Source organism: Vicia villosa, unplaced genomic scaffold (genome assembly GCF_029867415.1).
Source record: "Vicia villosa cultivar HV-30 ecotype Madison, WI unplaced genomic scaffold, Vvil1.0 ctg.000114F_1_1, whole genome shotgun sequence".
Classification (NCBI taxonomy): domain Eukaryota; kingdom Viridiplantae; phylum Streptophyta; class Magnoliopsida; order Fabales; family Fabaceae; genus Vicia; species Vicia villosa.
In genome coordinates, this window is record NW_026705022.1 from 118,170 (window position 1) to 138,400 (window position 20,231).

The 20,231-nt window shown below is 33.2% G+C and overlaps 2 protein-coding genes across 2 annotated transcripts; both read left to right on the forward strand.

Moving 5' to 3' along the window:
- Positions 1-11,019: 11,019 nt before the first annotated feature.
- On the forward strand, positions 11,020-15,219 carry LOC131624333 (wax ester synthase/diacylglycerol acyltransferase 4-like). The gene is made up of 5 exons (XM_058895283.1): positions 11,020-11,253; positions 12,086-12,667; positions 13,485-13,847; positions 14,476-14,613; positions 14,821-15,219. The coding sequence occupies exons 1-5, from the start codon at positions 11,068-11,070 to the stop codon at positions 14,968-14,970; spliced, it is 1,419 nt and encodes a 472-aa protein (XP_058751266.1). The 5' UTR covers positions 11,020-11,067; the 3' UTR covers positions 14,971-15,219.
- Positions 15,220-15,455: 236 nt separating this feature from the next.
- Positions 15,456-16,704, forward strand: LOC131624375 (uncharacterized). The gene is made up of 4 exons (XM_058895326.1): positions 15,456-15,699; positions 15,795-15,906; positions 16,288-16,540; positions 16,645-16,704. Exons 1-4 carry the CDS (start codon positions 15,456-15,458, stop codon positions 16,702-16,704), a joined length of 669 nt encoding a protein of 222 aa, XP_058751309.1.
- The last annotated feature ends 3,527 nt before the right edge of the window (positions 16,705-20,231 follow it).

Sequence of the window (20,231 nt, forward strand, 5' to 3'; positions counted from 1 at the left end):
TTTTCAACTTTCTTACACCATTTCATGATGGATAAAGTCATTCTACCTTTCATATGTAAAAATGACTAAAGTTTTTTTTATAAGAAAGGAATTCAATAAAAATTTTGGGTCTTTTTTATAAAGTTTAAAAATTTTGGATCAATTCACAATTTTTGCAAATTTGAAGGGGCCAATTTATAAATATTTAAAATTATTAGAGACATATTTGCATTTTTAATTTTTTTTTGGGGTGAATTTGAATTTTTGAAAAAATATGGGAATCTTCTTGCAAAATTTGAAAGATTAATAATAAACAATTTAACACGTTCATATACTCACATTATATAAAGTGAATGAGCAATTTCAAATTGTTTATTTTTTAGTGTCATTTGAAAATCCTTAATTTGCCTGGGGGTGGGTGGGGGTGGGGGGAATGATATGGCGAATTCTCCATGGCAGCCACAAATACCACATCCCCACAAAACTTCAATATCCCATGGTTAAGTCTCCAACGAAAGTACCACATACAATCTCAGAACCGAAGAAGTCCTTAGTTGAAGCCCTAAACAATGTGTGCGACATACCAGTCTCCCAACCGATTATCAAAGGAGGTAGAATTACAATCAAAACATATGAAGAAGAATATCAAGTGGGGTTGGCAACTTGCAAACACAATCTACATGGTAGAATGATGTGGCCAAAGGGTTCTACACCGTTATCGGTATAAAATATGAAAATAAGCTAACTTCCCTGTTGAAATCCTTAGATAAATGGGGAAACACTTCTTTAGAGAAAGGATTTTATGAATTTTGCTTTACCTCTCTTAAGGATGCCCAAAGTGTTAGATCAATAGGTTTAGGGTATTTAAACCATGGCTTTTTGAAAATCATTGCATAGACCAAGAATTTTAATCCAACACATACAACCAGTTTCATATGCACAAGTGTGGTTGCATATCTATGGCTTCTCACAGGAGTATTGGAGACCAAAGATTCTATTTTTCATTGCAAGTAGTGTTGGAATCCCTATATGCACTTATCAGATCACCAACAAGCCAAAGATTTGATAGGCGTTTTGGACAATTTCGTCGAAGTTTTGATAGAAATGGATTTACGAAAAAGAAACCAAGTATAGAGTACTCGTTGTAAGGAAACACTTTTCTTTTTTTTATTGAACTTGATTATGAAAACTTACCTGAATTTTGTAACTAATGCAAATTTCATTGGCCACAAATATTTTTTTTGCAAAAAAGTTACTAACTAACCCCAACATTTAACTGACAAGGATAGAGCTCCCAAAAAAAGGAAACCACTGAAGAAGGAATTTGTTGCCAAAGCTAGTAATAAGGGCAAAGGGACTGAGACATAAGATATACTTCATGAGAGTGGGCCTAAGCTAGCTAGTCTAGAAAGGGTAAATGAGCAGGTTTTAGATACTAACAATATAAAGGCTATTAATCAAGACTCTGATGAATCAGAGTTAGTGGATTCCACATAGGTTGTTAATGATAATGATGATATTGAGATTATAAGTGACACATAATCTAGATTTACAAGGGCTTCAAAGATGAGTTGGTTCCATAAGTCAAAGAGAGGTGCCGACCGGAAATGACATAGTCCAAAAAGATTTACGATTCTTGAAGAACTCATGGCCAAATCTTGTCGATCAAGAAAATGAAGATGAAGACTTAAACCCCATGAGGTACCATGGAATTCCTACAGACAAAGATAATGAGCAACCTTTTTAATTTGTTAGATGCAAAAAGAAAATAAGGAGCAAGTTTGATGTGAAAAAGAATACCTATAACCCAAGGTTTTGTAAACCCAACTTGGATCAATGAAGTGCATATATTTGAATGTAAGGGGTATTTCCAACTCTTTAACAAGATTTGATCTTAAAAGGCTCCTTAATGCATATAGGTCTAACTTTTGTTTTGTGGCCAAACCTAGGATAGGTATCGATGCTTTTGCTAGAATATGGTTCAACGAACTTAACTTAAATTTTGTTGTTGTAAATAATAGACTGAATTCAACCCCTAATCTCGGGTGCATTTTCTCCACTAGCCTCCACCATGGGTGACCTTCTGGGAAGTTTCCCGGAAAGCGTGTGAGTGAGGACAAATTATGCTGAAAAGACATGTGTTGGTTTGTGGGGTCAATTGATAATCCTGAAAGCAGTCTGAGGTGTTACAAATGGTATCAGAGCCAGACCTCCCCTAGTACGATGTGGTTAGAAGACGAACCATACAAAAGATGATGGGCATGTAACACCCGAGGTTGAAGAGGGCAAATGGTAGTTGCACCGCATGTAACACTCGTGGCCAAAAATGGCGAGGATTGGTCTCCATATTAGAATAAGAAGGATCTTGAGGCTATGCATGTATGAGACTGCATAGTTGAAGGAAGGCTTATAAGGATGGGTGACCTTCTGGGAACTTTCCCAGAAAGTGTGAGTGAGGACAAATTATGTTGAAAAGACGTGTGTTGGTTTGTGGGGTCAATCGATAATCCCGAAAGCAGTCTGGAGCGTTACATTATCCCCTCCCTCATCATTGACAATGCCAACTATCTCCTTACCTTAATGTCATCTTGAGTTGAGATCAAAAATAAAATCTTCTCAACGAATAAGGATGGATTCCCAGGACCTGATGGATTTGGAGCCTATTTTTTCCAAATCTACTTGAAACTTGTCAAGTAAAATGTCTCTAATGCAGTGCTTGAATTTTTCACTAAAACTCGTATCATGCCTAACATGAATACCAACACATTGGTTTTGATCCCTAAGACACCCAATGAATATACAATTAGTCAGTTTAGACCCATTGCCTATTTTCAAGTTCAAGATCCTATTTAAGATTCTGGAAGAGAAGCCAACTCTTATCATAGCAAATATGTATCTAAATAGCAAATGAGATTTATTAAGGGAAGGCACATCAGAGATTGTATATGTTTCACCTATGAAGTCATAAATTTGTTGCATAACAAGTCCTTTGGTGGAAATATTGAATTTAAAATAGACATTACAAAAGATTTTAACACCATTGATTGGAGCTTTCTGATTACAGTTCTCAAGACTTTTTCCTTAAACAACACCTTTTATGAATGGATCTAGGCAATTTTCCACTCAAAAAAGTTATATATTTCAGACAATGGTAGGCATGAGGTTTTTTTCCTACTCTAGAGGGGTGAGACAAGGTGACACTTTGTCTCCTTTGTATTCTGTCTTGTAGAAGAGGTGCTCAATAGAGGCATTTCTTGGCTTGTAAACATTTACATGTGAAAGTTGATCAAAGGAAACATGCATACTTATGTTCCATCTCACATTATGTATGTTGATGATATCATGCCCTTTTAAACTTCTTTGAGAGATATGCTTAGGTTTTTGGCCAATTAATTAATCCTCAAAATTCAACCATCCTTGGTGGCTCAATCTCCCATGCTAGGTTGACTTGGATTGCTCAATCTATGGGTTTTTTTGTTAGTTCCTTGCCTTTCATGTACCGGGAAGTCCTTATCTTCAAGGGAATGCATAAGACTATACACTTTCAACCTATTATGGACAAAATCAAGCTTACGCTAGCATTCTGGAAAGCTTCCCTACTAACTTTTACTAGTAGGTTACATCTTTTGAAGAGTGTTATGCATGGTATGCTTATTTATTCTATCACTATTTATACTTGGACTGTGACTTTTATCAAAGATATATAAAAATACATGATTTATGGAGTGGTGGCCTCAACAATAGTAAATTGGTGAATGTTGCTTGAAGTACTATCTTAAACGAATTTTGTAGGGTGCTAATACATTCCCTGCGCTTAATCAACTATCAAACTTAAATTTGGTTGTGAAAACCATCTTTTTGTTATTTAATGATTTTATCAACGTTTTCCTTACTCAAATAAACTTTGGTGATGACTTCCTTGATTTCGAGCACGCCTCAAATATTTTTTGCATGGAGACAAATATTATCCATTTTTGTCTACAAATAGTAACGTACCAACCAGATACAATACAAGAGGCATGACCTCAATGCACATACTCTATGATGTACTACTTGTGCATCATTATCAACATCATCAGCCCTCAACTATTTCATCTAGGTGGTATATATACAACCTCTATATAAATCCAAATATGGCATGACATCCCATGGTGCCATATATCTCCTGTTGAATATCACCTGGATCAGTTCCCAAATACTGCACCATTGTCTTTAGTGCCTCAGGTCTAGTTATTTTGGAGTAGTTTAATAATCTTCCTGTGATCGAAAGATGTGTGAGGGATGACAGATCATCAAGTGTAATGGAAATCTCACCGATTAGAAGATGAAATGAAGAATTCTCTGAGTATTATTTTTTCCATGAAAGCAGACAACAAACCATGATTAATAAAAGTATACACATTCCTGCATAAATCTTCTAGCCTAGATAGTTGCATGACATCCTGAAACCTTGGTTCATCAGGCTGCGGCAGTTTCACAATCTTCCTACCATGCTTGATACATTTTTATAACTCACGATGGTATAAAAAATACATCATCTTCAGAAAGTTCAAATCTTATAACATATACGTTTAAAAGAATAAATACAAATTTATTTTACCTCTAAATCCTTCACGTGCCTAGTAGCGGGATCTATGTACATACAAAGTAATGAAGTGTCTGAGGAGCCTCCTGGATAACCATCAGGAACAACAACAAGTTGAATTTCTAAGGATTTTGTGGGCAGCAGCAGGGGATTCATGTCTCCAGGATGATGATGCTGGAAACACATGAACTCTAGAATACGATGCTCCTGCATCGAATAAAGTGGTACTAATGTCAAGACAAGAGGCTCTAACCTTTTCCCTCTAAAGGTAAGCATGCCGATTCATTCTACCATGTCTCGATCTTTCTTGGTTTTCAAACATTTTACCTTTAATAAAACCAGTAAAATCATATTATAATCAAATAATTCAAACCCGGGGAAAAATTAGGAAGATTCAAACAAACAAAGCATTTTAGGAAAATTCGGAAGTTAACTTTCGTATTAAGCAAAACCAGAAAACAGAGAACACGAACTAAAAAAACTTATATGATCTAAACTTGAAAAAAACTATATGTATGCATAAAAAATCAATCCATTAGGCTTTTAAGTACAACCTAATGAACCATAAACAACATATTTAGGTAATGCGTTCATTACAAACCAAAAAAGTGTAAGGAAATAAAAAAATTACTAATTATGGGGAAGCGTGAAAATGAGAAACCTTGATTGAATGAAGTGGGGGTAAAGGTTGAGTGATGTCCTAGGCTTGAATGCAATACAGTTGAAGTAGCGAGAAAACTTGAAAAATGACAAAAATAGAGTTCTCTCACGAGCTCTATTTTAGTTTTTGAGTAAACTTTCTGAAATGAAGAAGGAAGTTCAGACGCGTTATATAAATCAAGCAGGTCCCGAACTTAATCTTCATTTAAAAGAAGGACATCAACCTCTATAAAAAATATGAACATTAACATATAGGTTTTTCAGCTCTTTTTTGGCCTACGCTTGAAACTTCACTTTCGTTGCATTTTTGGTGCGTTCGGAGGTTAAGTTCTAAATTTTAGGAGCATTATTGGTTTATCATTAGGGTGGATGAGAAACACTAAGGGTGCGAAGAGTAATGCCCAAAATTCAAAATATTGCTTTGTACTAAGTTTGCATTATATTCATTGTTTTTTCTTGGAATCACACAATTAATTATCTATTTCCCCAAATTAAGTTTTAAGAAGAGTCTAGATTTTCACTAAGAAGAAGAGATGCTTCACTTTGAAGTAATTAAAAAGCATTGTTCATCATCCCTACAATCTTTTCGCCTCCATAACCAAACTAATGATCAACAAATAGTTATGTCTGAATTTGTTGTGAAAATGATGCCAAGAATAGAGTATAATAGGGAACACAATGGAAAAACAAGAAGAACAACAAGGATTGATTATAACTGTAATTCTTTACTTTCTATTTGATACAAGATTACAAGTGTTACAAGAATAACAAATAACCCTCCCACCCTAAATTTGGATTTGCAGTATGCAATAATGAGAGACTAGTATGCTATTTATAATAAACCTAGCATACTAAACTAATGAAATTTTTTGCAAATACCCATTACAAGCTAACTTAGAGTACAAGCTAACTTAAACAATTGGACATAACAAACATGCACAATTCAAAATACTAACAACCCTAGCATTTCAACAATCAACACCCACATACTAGAACACACTTCGACTGTAGTATGTAGGTTTTCGACACAACATGTGAACATACTTTGACGGCATGCATAAATCATGCCGAACCAGAAGATACCCTTCAACCCACTGGAGTTCGATCCAATATCTCACAAATGTCTACCTTATAACAAACTCTTATATCCAAGAACAAACTAGATTTCGTCATGCAACTTTTTGTCAACTGCTTACAGTGGAAAAACTTCTCGACAATGTCTTGGTAATCATATCAGCAATATTATGATCTGTCGAAACCTTCAGCACTTGGACTATTCCATGCTTGATTACTCCTCTGACAAAATGCAACCTCACATCGATGTGTTTGGTTCGCCCATGATATGCTGAGTTCTTCGACAGGTTTATCACATTTAACAGTGATACCTCGACCTTGAAGTTTCAACTCCTTCACAAATCCTTCAATCCATAATGCTTCTTCACAACTTCAGTTAGAGAAATATACTCTGCCTCAGTGGTTGATATAGAAAAAACCTTTTGAAGTGTTGCTTTCCAACCAATTGATGTGCCAAACATAGTGAAAACATATCCAGAAATAGATTTTCTAGAATCCATACAACTTGCATAATCAGAGTCGACATATCCTTCGATTACTGCTTTACTATCTTCACCCAAGGCTCCACCATAAAATAGGAATCTGTTCAGAGACCCATTTATGTACCTTAGAGTCCACTTCAATGCTTACCAATGAGCCTTTCCAGGATTTGCCATGTACCTGCTTTCAAGACTTACTGCATATGCGATGTCGGGTCTAGTACAGACCATAACATACATAAAAAAATACTATATTAGCATATGGAATGCTATTCATATAAGCTATTTCGACATCAATACTGGGACACTGATTAATAATCAGCTTGAATTGAGGGTATGTCAGAGTCATAACAGGCTTCGAATTTGACATACCAAACTTTTCGAGAATCTTTCATATGTATGCCTCTTGAGATAAACACAATTTCGACTGCTTTCTATCTCTTCGAATGTCAATCCCAAGAATCTTGGATGCAACTCCCAAATCCTTCATATTGAACTCCTTATTGAGTTCATCCTTCACCCTCATCACATCTTCGACATTATTGTTTGCTATGAGAATATCATGCACATCAAGCAACAAAATAACAAATGAATCACCAGGCCGAAATCGGAAGTAAACACGGTTCTCGATCTAGCTTCTAACGAAACTTATGCGTGCCATGAACTTGTCAAATCTCCTATTCTAGTGTCGAGGATATTGTTTCATTCCATATAACGATCTGTTAAGCTTGTACATATCCTTCCGGTTGCCTCATCAAGATCGTTTCAACTAGATCACTATACAAGAACGCAGTCTTCACATCCATCTGTTATAGTTCAAGATCGAACTGTGCACCCATGGCAAGCAACAATCGAATAGACCTATGCTTCACAATAGGAGAAAACACATAATTGAAGTCGACACATTCTTTTTGAGTGAAACCCCTTGTGACCAACCTTGACTTGTATCTTTTCAATGCCACTCCTTCGATTCCTTCCTTAACTTTGAAAATTAATTTACAACTGACTAACCTTGCTCCATTAGTTTTCTTGATTAGTTCCTAGGTGTAATTATAATAAAGACATTTCATCTCATCATTCATGGCCTTCACTCATTCAGTCCTATTTCGACTCCTCATAACTTCCTTATAGTCTCTAGGTTCTTCGTCTAGAGCCTCATTTGCAGAAATTAAGGCATAAGCTATAAGATCTGCATACCAAAGTCTCTGACAGTGGCTCGACAGTTACCTTAACTTCCTCAGCTTCTTCTTCGACTTTGTCTAGGATATGCAATTCAACATCAACATGCTCCACCTCAACATGAATCTCTATCTGTTCTAGCTCTTCGTCAGATATTTCTGCACTTCAACAAACATCATTAGTTTTCTTAAAGGTCATTTCAGCTTCATTGAAAACTACATCTCGACTAGTGATACTCTTCTTATGACCTGGCTCTAGGCACCACAGCCTATAAGCTTTGACTCCTTCAAGGTATCCCATGAACATGCATTTTAGATCTCTAAGTTCGACCTTGTCTTGCATAATGAGAACATAGGCTACACAACCAAATACTCTCATTTTGTCAATAATTGGTGGATGTCCCGGCCAAACTTCTTCAGGTGTCTTCATATCTAACGCAGTCGAAGGACATATGTTTATCACATATGTTGCCGTCGAAACAACCTCAGCCCAAAACACCTTCTTTAAACATGCATCTAACTCTCTCCAAAATAGTTCGATTAAACCTTTCATCCAAACCATTTTAATATGGAGTACATGCAGTAGTTCTATGTCTTGCAATACCAGAGGCAGCACAGAAGCTATCGAACGCCTCATTGCAAAATTCAAAGCCATTATCGGTTCTCAACCTCTTGACCTTTCTGCCAGTTTAATTTTCGACCAGAGTCTTCCAACTTTTGAAATTCTCAAAAGTTTCATCCTTAGTCATCTGGATGAATACCAATAATTTTCTAGAATAATCATCTACTATAAATAAAAAATACCTCACTCTTGAATGTGATGGACACCTTGCAGGCCCCCAAAGATCAACATGGATGTAATCAAGGGATCTATGTGCTCTTTGTTTGTCTTTGTTGAACTTCATCCTGCAAGATTTTCTAGGTACACATGGTTCACAAAACTTCATCTTTTCGACTTTGTCTCCACCAAGAATATTTTGTTTTCCCAATTCGACCAGACCCCTTTCACTGACATGGCCCAATCTCATGTGCCAAATTTGTGTTTTTGACAAAGATTTCGTGGATGCAACATTTGTCGAACCACTTACAACTTCATCCTCAAGGGTATACAAGCCTCGTTTCTTCTCGCCTCTTAAGACTTCCTTCGACCCCTTCATGACTCTTAGGATACTTTTCTCTCCTTGGAAAAGATATCATTTCTTGTCGAATTCACCAAGAGAAATCAAATTTCTCTTCAAATTAGGAACATACCCAACTTCAGTCAACAACCTTATTGACCCATCATGGAGCTTGAATCTCACAGATCCAACACCTGCAATCTTGCAAGCTTTGTTGTTTCCCAGCAATACAGATCTACCATCTTGATCACATAATTCCTCGAACAAGTCTTTGTTTAGATTCATGTGCCAAGTGCAACCTGAATCCATAATTGACTCCTTACTCGAGTCACTGTTTGAAACTACAAGAACATCAGATGATTCGAAATTAGTTATCACATTGATATTTGGAAAAGAATTTACAAGGACTAAAAAAAAGGATAAATTGACGGGTACAGTGAATGCAATTGAAATTCCATATGATAGAGGTTGACCCAAATTTTGATTAAAAATTGACTCTAAGTTAGTTACATTAGATTTTATGTTTATTTCTAGTGACTTAGAAACTAAGAAATATGTGGATTAATTATTTACACTTAATATGTGGAATGACTTTAAGTCTTTTTCATACTTTTTAATCTATCAAATTTAAGTATATTAGCTAGCTTACATCTTTGGCATATTTTAATGTACTATTATAAATACAATTAAAATAAGATGATATAATGTCATATCTCCTAAAATGTTATATTTAATATCGAAATAAAGTTTATTCTGGATCCAAAGTACTTTAAGTAGGCTATGTCATAGCCGAATTTGAAAAACAATTTTTTATTGCTAAACCAAGAAAATGGGCTACCAACAATAATTAAGAGGTATAGGTGGATGACCTGTTAGTGAAATGCATGGATGAAGCTAAGGTGTGTGGACAAGGGCCCTTGCTTAGTTTTAAAATATAATAATTAATATTCATAAAAGATAATAACACAAAAATGGAGGCTAAAATTTGAGTATTCTATGCTTAAAAACAACTGCAATACTCATCAAAATAAATTATAATATAAAAATAGGAGAAATATATTCTCCATTCTCAAAATGTCTTCTCGTCTCCACCTCAAATATTCATCTTTTTTAAAATCTGAAGCAGACAATTTTCATAAATATATTTATTAAAATCTCTGTTAACATATACAAATTAATATTCCTATATCCAATATACTAATCTTTTTAAAAATATATTTTAGTTAAGATAATGAAAATAACATTTTATTTTACTTTTCAAAAGACTAATAAAACAATAAATAATATAAATTTATATTAAAATATTATTTTATTTTATTTTAGAAAAAACCAATAGTCTTTTAAGAAAACATGTTTAAATAAATAACATTAAAAAAATTCCAATTCAACATTTTTGAATTTTTTCTTCAAATGCCACAACATTGAAACAAAATATTACAAATGTCACGGTTTGAAAATAAATTTCCAGAATGCCACATTTACGAGGTTTTCTGCCAAATAAAATGACATAAGGGACCCACATTTTTTGTAATTCGGTAGACTTTTGTCAAATGAAATGGCGTAAAGAGTCTAATTTTTTTACATCTCAATAGACTTACTCTATTTCATTTGGCGGAAGTCTACTGAACTGTAAAAAATTTTGATTTCTTACGCCATCTCATTTGACAAAAGATTTAAAAGGTATAGCATTTTAGAATGTATTTTCAAATCGTAGCATTTGTGGTAATTTGTTTGAAGGATGTGACATTTGAAGAAAAAATTTAACATTTTTTCTTCAAAACCAACCAAACCAAACCTTAAGTAGGCTATGGCATAAGTAGCCGACAAAGCTGCTGGCAGTGTGACCATTAAAAACAAAACCAAACAAACGGATATACACTTAATTAATGCCAACAAATTAAAGCACCCATCTTTCCTTCTCATTACTTTATATACATGTACCTCATCTCTATAATTTATGAGCCTTGCAAATTAAATTCAAAGATAACAACATTATGGAAGGTTTTGATGAAGAAATTGAAGAGCCAGTTAGTCCTACTGGTCAATATTTGAATAGCTCTTCTCTTTGTGTGAGCATTTTAGGTATCTTAGAATCTGAGATTCCAATTGATGATCGTCAAACTTTGTCACTTCTTCAAAATATGTTCCTTCCTATCAATACACGTTTCTCCTCCATCATGGTAATTCATCAAATCATCTTCACTTTATTCATGCATATATATATTCTCTATTTTAATGTTTGAAATGTATTTTTTATTTTAAAAATGTCAAATTTAGTGCTTCATTAGTTTGCATATTTTTAGTCTTTCATTAATTTCATGAGTTTAGGGACTAAACATAGATGAAGTTTAATTATGAATTTGTCGGCAAATTCTAGTTCAATTGGCTAAAACTGATATGTTAGATTGTACACGAGAATCAAACACGATTTTAAATTGCAATTACAGTCATACACGTGATTGTGGATGTTGCAATTGCGAATCTAATTGTGGCGTGATTTTTAATTAAAAGGTGTTTAAAATACACAATTAAAACAATACTTGATGTTGTGATTTTTCATTACATAAGTAAGTTGAGTTTTGCAATTATGAATATTGGAATTTTGATGAAAATACTTCAAGAAATATAAACAAATTTGTCTGATGTGGTTTTTAATGGCAGTCAGAAAAAACATTGTAATTCACATTACAAATGCGGTTTGATGTGATTGCGAAGACTACCACTTCAACAATATTGCAGATGTATTGCAGTAGCAAACTGCAATTTAAAAACATTGCATCAAAATTCGAACTCTAAATCTAAAAGTTGTATTGTGAGTTTTTAGTTGATATTACTAAATATCTAAAGAAAATAGTTTTTTTTATCATGAATCACCAAATTATGGGATTTTAACCTTGTAAATAGTTGAATGGTAATATTTGATTTATTAATTTAATTTAAGAATTAAACTTTTTTTTATCATGAATTCATAGTTCTTAAACTAATCATCTATACTTATCATTACTTGAATAGATTAATGACCAAAATGGAGAGAAGAAATGGAAGAAAGTTGAAGTCAACCTACAAGAACATGTATACATTCCAAAATTTCCATCAACCAATTCATCACTCTATGATGAAAATCTTGAAGATTATATGTCCAAAATATCAATGGAACATTTACCTCAACATAGACCACTTTGGGAAATTCACATTATTAAATATCCAACAAAAAATGCAGCTGGAACCTTAGTATTCAAACTTCATCATGCTCTTGGAGATGGTTACTCTCTAATGGGAGCTCTTCTTTCATGTCTAGAAAGATATGATAACCCTTCTCTTCCATTCACATTACCGTCGAGTCAAAGACCTAAATTGGTTTTTAATTCGAAACCATTTTTTAAAAGATCGATATTATTTCCTTCAATATTTTTCTCTAAAGTATTTAATACTGTATCTGATTTTGGATGGAGTATGTTGAAAAGTAGTTTGGTTGAGGATGATGTTACACCAATTAGGTCTTGTGCTGATGATATTAAGCTAAGAGAAATTATTATCTCAAGTGTGAATTTCTCTATGGATCGCATCAAAGAAGTTAAATCAAGACTTGGAGTGGTATGTGAAATTATATCTCTAATTAAACAAAGTATTATTATAAGAGTTTTATTTCTAACAAATTTTCTTTTAAGTGAGTCAATTTTATTAACACTATCTAGTTTTAAAATTTTAAGTTGTCTTTACAAGATATTTGGGGACAAAAGAATATGTTTGTCCCGCTTCGTTTGTCCTGGCTAGGTATGTCCAGTTAAAATCTATCAAAAAATGTAGTGAACAACGTAGAAGGGCGGGTTAAAAATGACAGGTTAAAAGGACATGTTCGATTTGGCAAAATTGATAGACTAAATGAGGGGGTTCGGATAATCTAACATACTTTTCCACCCCTTTTAACCCCTTTTAATGTGAAATTACTCTTGACACACTTCACCACATTCAACACTGTTGAATTTGGTATCTAAATATAAATAGTAGATAATATGATAACAAAATTTTAATAGCAGAAAACTCTCCACGAGTCTTGAATATGTCTCTTATACCATCATATTAGTATATAGATTAGACCCATCACATTTTAATATTTGAATATGTCTCTTATACCCTCATACTAGTATTTAGATTAGACCTATCAAATTTTTACATAATCAATTTTGATATCAAATTAGAATTTAAGTTGGAAGTAACCAAACTTTTAGATCTTAAATTTTGCTACATTTATATGACAATTGCAATTGTTGTAATTTCTGTTACATGTTTCTTTGAACATTTCCAACAGTATCAAAGATAGTGCATAATTTTCAACTACAATTTAATTAAACCTTGTATTACTTTTTTTTAGCTATCATTAATATATTATTTTGTCACAAATTAATTACAGAGTACAAATGATGTGATAGCTGGCTTAATTTTCTATGGAATTAGATTATACATGGCCCAAATGAATCAAGAATCAAGCAAACTCAAATCAACAGCATTGGTATTACTAAACACAAGAAACATTGGAGGTTACAAATCAATTAAGGAAATGGTTGAGATTAAGAAAAAGACTCAAAGTTCTGTTTGGGGAAATCAATTTGCATTTTTGCATGTTCCAATTCCAGAGCTAAGTGATAAAAATATTGAAAATCCAATTGAATTTATTTGGGAAGCTCAAAAAGAAATTAATAGGAAGAAAAACTCTTTGGCCACACCTCTTACTGGTATGGTTTTGAATATGGTGAAGAAATTGAGAGGCCCTGAGGTAAGTACACATATGTTTAGTTATTCGCCATTACTATATGTCTACAATAGTACAAATAATCATAGTGATATCATTAAATGAAGTTTTTCAATTATTAGTTCCTTTTTGTCATTTTCCAAAACTTTTTTTGATAATAAAAAACTTACAAAATATAAAGAAATAATATTGGTTTTATTTAGTTTTTTTTTTTTCCTTTCAGAATTTGAAAAATCTAGAGTGAACAAATATTAATAATACTTCATATAGACTTTTTTTTTTAATTAGGTTAATGTACCAATCAACTTTTATGTTATATTTTTGACAATAGACTTTAGTTACTACTTTTATTCTAATATATTTTTAATTTATAAAAATACTTTTTTTTCAAATAATATATTTATTAATACCATGGGCTTCCCTTTGAAATTAATATATTTTGTTTTATATTTATAATAATGGTAGTACGTACATCAATATTTGATAAGATTGCTATGTATTTTTTCAAGAGTAATGATGGAGAGTATCTCTATTATCTACTCAACTTTTATATAATTAAATTGAAATCTTATGTTTTTATCTTCATTTTATTTTAATTTTTTTATAAAACATTATTTAATTTTTATAGAATATTTTTAATATTGATTATTAGGCTTCAGCTAGATTTGTATACACCACTTTGAGAAATTCAAGTGCTACAATTTCCAACATAATTGGACCAGTGGAGCAAATGGCGTTGGCTAACCATCCAATTAAGGGTTTATACTTTATGGTTGTAGGTCCACCAGAGGTATGTGATTCATATTAAATTATAGTAATTAATATTTCTAGATATCCATCTTTTTCACCATTATTTCACATGTGCTTTCCATTAATGTTAGGTGTATTTTTTTAATCTATTTATATTATACTGTCAATAAATAAACTATTTAGACTATATATTTTATTCCAATGAATAGAAGCATGGAAATTTTAATATGATTTTTTGTGTATGTAGAGTTTAACAATAACGATGACAAGCTACATGGGAAAGTTAAGAATTGCATTTGGATTGGAGAAAGATTTCATTGACAAGCAAAAATTCATGTCATGCATTGAGACCTCTCTTGAGATGATGATTACAGCATCAAGAAAGAAAGAATTCTAAATAAAATCATACAAAACACATTTCCACTACATTCTTATTTGTTTTTTCTTTGAAAAAATTGATATTTGATTTAAAGACAGATTAATTTGGAGGATCAATTCAACCATCCACTTTGAGAGATTATTCTTATTTGTTCATATAAACAACTTTGTTCTTGTTGTTGATGAAGTGTTTTATCCAAATATGTCATTCATGTTTATACTGTGATTTGGTTAGGTGTAATATGTATTTTTTTGGTTGAAATAAAAAATAAAGATTGTCATTTTTTAAATTGAGTCTATCATTCTAGTCATGATTTCAAATATTTAAGGGATCAATTTATATATATTCGAAATTTTATATTATGGAAATTATTTACATTTATTTTTTAAAAATGGTTCACTTAATAATCATATGAACAAGTATAATACATACATAGGAATTTTCTTAGGTTTATGTCGAAGGAAATGAGTTTTGGGGAGGTTTGGATGAGATGGATGGAATTAATGGTTTTTCAAAGTAAAATATCGGTTCTTGTCAATGGGAGTCCGACTAAGGAATTTACGGTGGAGCGTGGATTGCGGCAAGGAGATCCTCTCTCTCCGTTTCTTTTTGTCATAGTGGCGGAAGGTCTCACGGCTTTAATGAAGAAAGCAATCGACATATGGGAATATGAAGGTTTTCTCATTAACGGTAAATGTGTGGTGGACATTCTTCAATTCGCGGACGATACTTTAATGATTGGTGAAGGTAATTGGAAGCAAATTTCGGCCATCAAGACGGTTTTGAAGGGTTTGAAATGGTTTCCGGTCACGGTATCAATTACCACAAAAGTAAATTGATAGGAATCAATGTTAGCAACAATTTGTTAGAAGCGGCCTCATCTCTTTTGTCTTGTAAGGTGGAAGGAAAACTTTTCACTTTTCTTGGTATTCTTGTTGGTTCGAATCCTAGGAGGTTTTCGACATGGAACCCGCTTTTGGAGAAAGTCAAGAATCATCTTTTGATTTGGAAAAATTGTTTTCTCAATTTTTTAGGGAGGATTACTCTTCTAAAATCTATTTTATGTTCTTTTTCTATTTTCACGATGTCTTTTTTTAGTATGTCGGTGAAGATAGTTAAAGAGATTACAAAGCTTTAAAGTAGATTTTTGTGGGGAGGTTCAAATGAAAGTAGAAAGATCCATTGGGTGGGGTGGAATAAGCTTTGTTTACCGGTTGAAAAGGGAGGGTTAGGCGTTAAAAAGATCGATGATTTTAATTTCTCTTTTCTCGACAAATGGAGATGGAGGATTCTTTAAGGCTCTGATTCTATTCGGTACAATCTTTTGTGTGCTAGGTACGGTGATATTTGTTTGCAAGTGACCCACGACGGAGATTTTGTTTCGCTTTGTTCTTCTCAATCTACTTGGTGGAAGGATATTTTATCTCTTGGGAAGAACTCCTCTAAGGACGCCATAGTCAACAATTGTTACTTCAAGGTTGGTAAAGGGTACACTACCTCTTTTTGGCCCTCTAAGTGGCTTCTTGATTCATCTTTAAAGGTTGCCTTCCCCTTGCTTTTTGTGGCATCTCTTTTAAAGAATGTCTCGGTAGCTAGCATGGGGGATTGGAGGGATGGCTTATGATAGTGGGGGAGCTTCGGTATCACCATGATAGCAACTCACATCTTTGATCTGTCTGCGGTTTTCTGCAGCTGCAGGCGGAAGTTGGTGCTGCTATGTGCAGTCCAATTGGCCGCGATTCAGTTTCTTAGGAGATTGATATCAATGATGTTTTTTCAATTAAATACTGTTACAAATATTATGCTGGTTTTTTTAATCCTTTTGGTACTTTTAATTTGCATGATGAGGCTTTAAATCTTGTTTGGAGGATGGTTGTCCCTTTCAAGATCAAAGCATTTGAATGGAGACTCTTAATCAATAGGTTACCAACAAAGGATCTCTTGAAGATTAGAGGTATCAATTTTTTGGATGATTCTGTTAATTGTGTTTTTTGTGATTCTGCTCTTGAAACAATGGAATACATATTTTTCAAGTGTTCTATTGTAAAGTTAATTTGGAGGGATATAGAGGAGTGGATTGGTATGTCGGATGTAACGGAGGAAGATCCTAAGGGGAGTTTCATGTTTTGTTATAATTATTACAAAAACATGAACATGAAGGAGGGTAGACTTAGTTGCATTTGATTGGCTATAACTTGGAGTATTTGGTTAGTTAGAAAAGGTATTATTTTCCGGAAAGACTCTTGGAGCGTTCTTAATACGGTTTTGATCATTAAGGCGTTGATTTGGAGATGGTCTTTGATAAGTGCCAAAATGTTGTTATTTTGAGTATATAATTGTGGCACTTATCGATTCTATTCATTCTGATTTTGTAATAAAATCCCCACTTTTGTGTATACTCACATTATTTAGTTTTCATATGTTTTATATACCGTTTAATAGTTTTTCCTTTGTTTTTATAGGTATTCATGCTTATTGGAGCCTCGAGGAATAAAGTGTCGAAGGCACGACTCCGATTGCGCGATTTTGGATCAAATAAGCAAGTTTTGTGCAGAGAGCGCCGCTGAGCGGCGTGTAAGCGCGCTTTCCAGGGGCGAACCAAGTTTTTCTGGCCGCTAAGCGGCAGCTCTGGCCGCTAAGCGGAGGCCTGTTTACTGTTCTTGATATTTTTGTAATACGTGTAGTCCGCTAAGCGAGATTTGGCCGCTAAGCGGCCGTAGCAGAAAATGTGTTTATATTTCTTCATTTGAACCATTTTAGGGTTATGGTTTTGGAGAGTTTTTGGTTCCAACTCCATCATTTTCATTCTTAGAGTAGGATTAGCTTAGAAAACAACACTGGGTCATGCACTTGGAAGATCGGAGGTGGATTTCTCATCAACCGGAGCTGACAACCCGCGAGATGTTTGGTTTATCTCTTCTCTTCTTTGTGTATTTTTTTTGTGTTGGGTTTGTTTGTATAGTTACTCGAATCTTATGTATATTTACCGATTATAATGTTATATTTAACTTGCTTTACATATCTGTGTTGATGTTATCCTGGATTTTTGCTCTATGCTGGGGATTTGGGTTGCTTTAGAGATAAACTTCTTGAATCCTTATCTAGGATGATTATCTGTTGGTTCTGAACTCTAGAGATAGATTTAGAGCTAGCATTCACCGATTGTATCTGTACTTAATGCTTTCGTGTTTGAGCGGCGCGCGAGAGATCGCCGACGCGAGAATACGGATGTTCTCGTGACTTCGCGTTAGAGATAACCTTAGTTGTGAGATGATCTCGTTTGTGCTCCAGAGATGGACGCTTATGTGAGAGATACGTGATGACATAGATGAGTATCGTAGGTTGAGTATAACGGGTTGGTAAGTGTATGTTTGTGAAAAGTGAATATATTTACATTCCTGATAAGTTATTTCTCTTCTAAGAATGTGTTTATTCTTTTCCTGTCTATATCTTTGTTTACTTTTTGCTCATTCAATCCAAAGCTCGAAACCGTAGAAACTGTTGAATGGCATCTCTCCATCTCTGAGGACGATAATTCCCGGATCAATATTTCCAAATCTTTTTTGTTGCTTGCCCTATACTGCATTCAACAGTCTTTCATGAGGGAGATTACTTATCCCAATTGCAATTTCTACGATTATTATAAAGAGTCGCTGTTTTTTCTATCGTAGAGTCAATTGATTTGTAATTTCTTTTTGTCGATTTTATCTCGTTATCTTGTGTATCCGGTTTTGAGAACCCTTAGTTACACAAAAAATAAAACATATACATACCACTATTATAGTTTTCTATAATATATCCTCCAATTGACATCAAAACCCCTGAGTAAGTTGTTTTTTTTGTCTTTGTGAAGCACACATCTACATTACTTAAAATTATCTAAAATATTCTCTTAGGCTAATACCTTTCCAATATCACGGGCACGCCCACATAGTCATTTGTTTCAATCTACTAATATATCATGATGTCCATGTGAAATAAAAAATGTTCATTGGTCTTTTCAACCAACAATTTCTACAACACAAATAAAATTTCAGCACTAAAGTGAAGTAACCTACAACTAATTTTATTCACAAATGAATTTGCTAACAATCTTCTCAGCAACTAAGGGTGGAGCCTCATATGTGTTGTATCCTCCTTTTCTCTGGGTTCTCTTTCACTTTTATCAAAAGACTAATTAAGATTTGACCAAGAAATGTCATATAAATCTTAAACATGGAAATTTTTTACCATAACACCTCTCATTTCACATATTAAACTCTACCTATAACTAATACATTAGTTGTGGACTTTTGTCAATGCTTTCATCATTGTGGCACATATAATATTTTTTGTTTTCTTTCACTAACTAAAGAAACCTTCAATTGCAGGAGGGGTGATGGATGAATCATCCATCTATCTGTTTAAACAAAAGAGAATATCTAATTAATAACATAAAGATATAAGAATATTAACTATAAATATTAAAATAAAATATACCAATAAATTATGGATAATCAATAAAAAAAATTCTTATTAGTTTTCCCATATTCATTCTTGATGATCGTAAAGAATATCATTTACACACCATCTTCATCATTTTCTTTATATAATGTACGCACGTGAGTTGAGAAAGAAGGTGTATCAAAAATATCAAGAATTAAATCTTGATTTTTTGTCACTAGCAGGAATGTGTTTTTTTTGGATAACTAGTGACCATCTATTGTTAGAAGGATCATTGACTTAAAACATTTGTTTTTCTATGGAGGCCATGGTGAAAGTTTCTTTCATATAAATTGCCTTGTGAAGGTCAACATGAGTAACTCCTAGTTCATCTATTTGTACACCAGTGTTATTGTCAATCCACTTGGCCGGTTCGGTTCAATGACCCATTCATTAATGTTAGAATATTTTATATTAATTTGGAGATCATATAAATTAATATAAAAATATATTATCAAATATTTATAATATTCTAAAAGATATTATAGGATATATATTTATAATAGTCTAAGAGATATTATAAGATATTTATAATATTTTAGAGATATTGTAAGATTATAATAATATCTTTTATTCAAACAATTGAGGAGATATATTTTGGGATTTGTTGGATTTTTGCTATTATAAATATATATCTCTTTTGTTATTATAGTGTGACAATCTTAGAGCTTACAACAACAAGGGAGAATAAGGGTTTATGAAATTCCAAGGGAAAACTTAGAAAGGCAAAGGTTTTTGGGAAACCTTTGGAGCTATCTAAGAGGATTGAGAAATACTTCTAAACACATTGGTTTTGA

What these genes read in the sequence shown, in the direction of transcription:
- LOC131624375 (XM_058895326.1), top strand. Translation starts at nt 15,456, where the DNA reads ATGGTTTTTCAAAGTAAAATATCGGTTCTTGTCAATGGGAGTCCGACT. An exon ending in GTTGGTTCGAATCCTAGGAG is followed by an intron (nt 15,907 to 16,287) that starts GTTTTCGACATG and finishes TTTGTGTGCTAG; the next exon opens with GTACGGTGATATTTGTTTGC. An exon ending in CTCTTTTAAAGAATGTCTCG is followed by an intron (nt 16,541 to 16,644) that starts GTAGCTAGCATG and finishes GGTTTTCTGCAG; the next exon opens with CTGCAGGCGGAAGTTGGTGC.
- LOC131624333 (XM_058895283.1), top strand. Translation starts at nt 11,068, where the DNA reads ATGGAAGGTTTTGATGAAGAAATTGAAGAGCCAGTTAGTCCTACTGGT. An exon ending in CACGTTTCTCCTCCATCATG is followed by an intron (nt 11,254 to 12,085) that starts GTAATTCATCAA and finishes TTACTTGAATAG; the next exon opens with ATTAATGACCAAAATGGAGA. An exon ending in TGGTTGTAGGTCCACCAGAG is followed by an intron (nt 14,614 to 14,820) that starts GTATGTGATTCA and finishes TTGTGTATGTAG; the next exon opens with AGTTTAACAATAACGATGAC.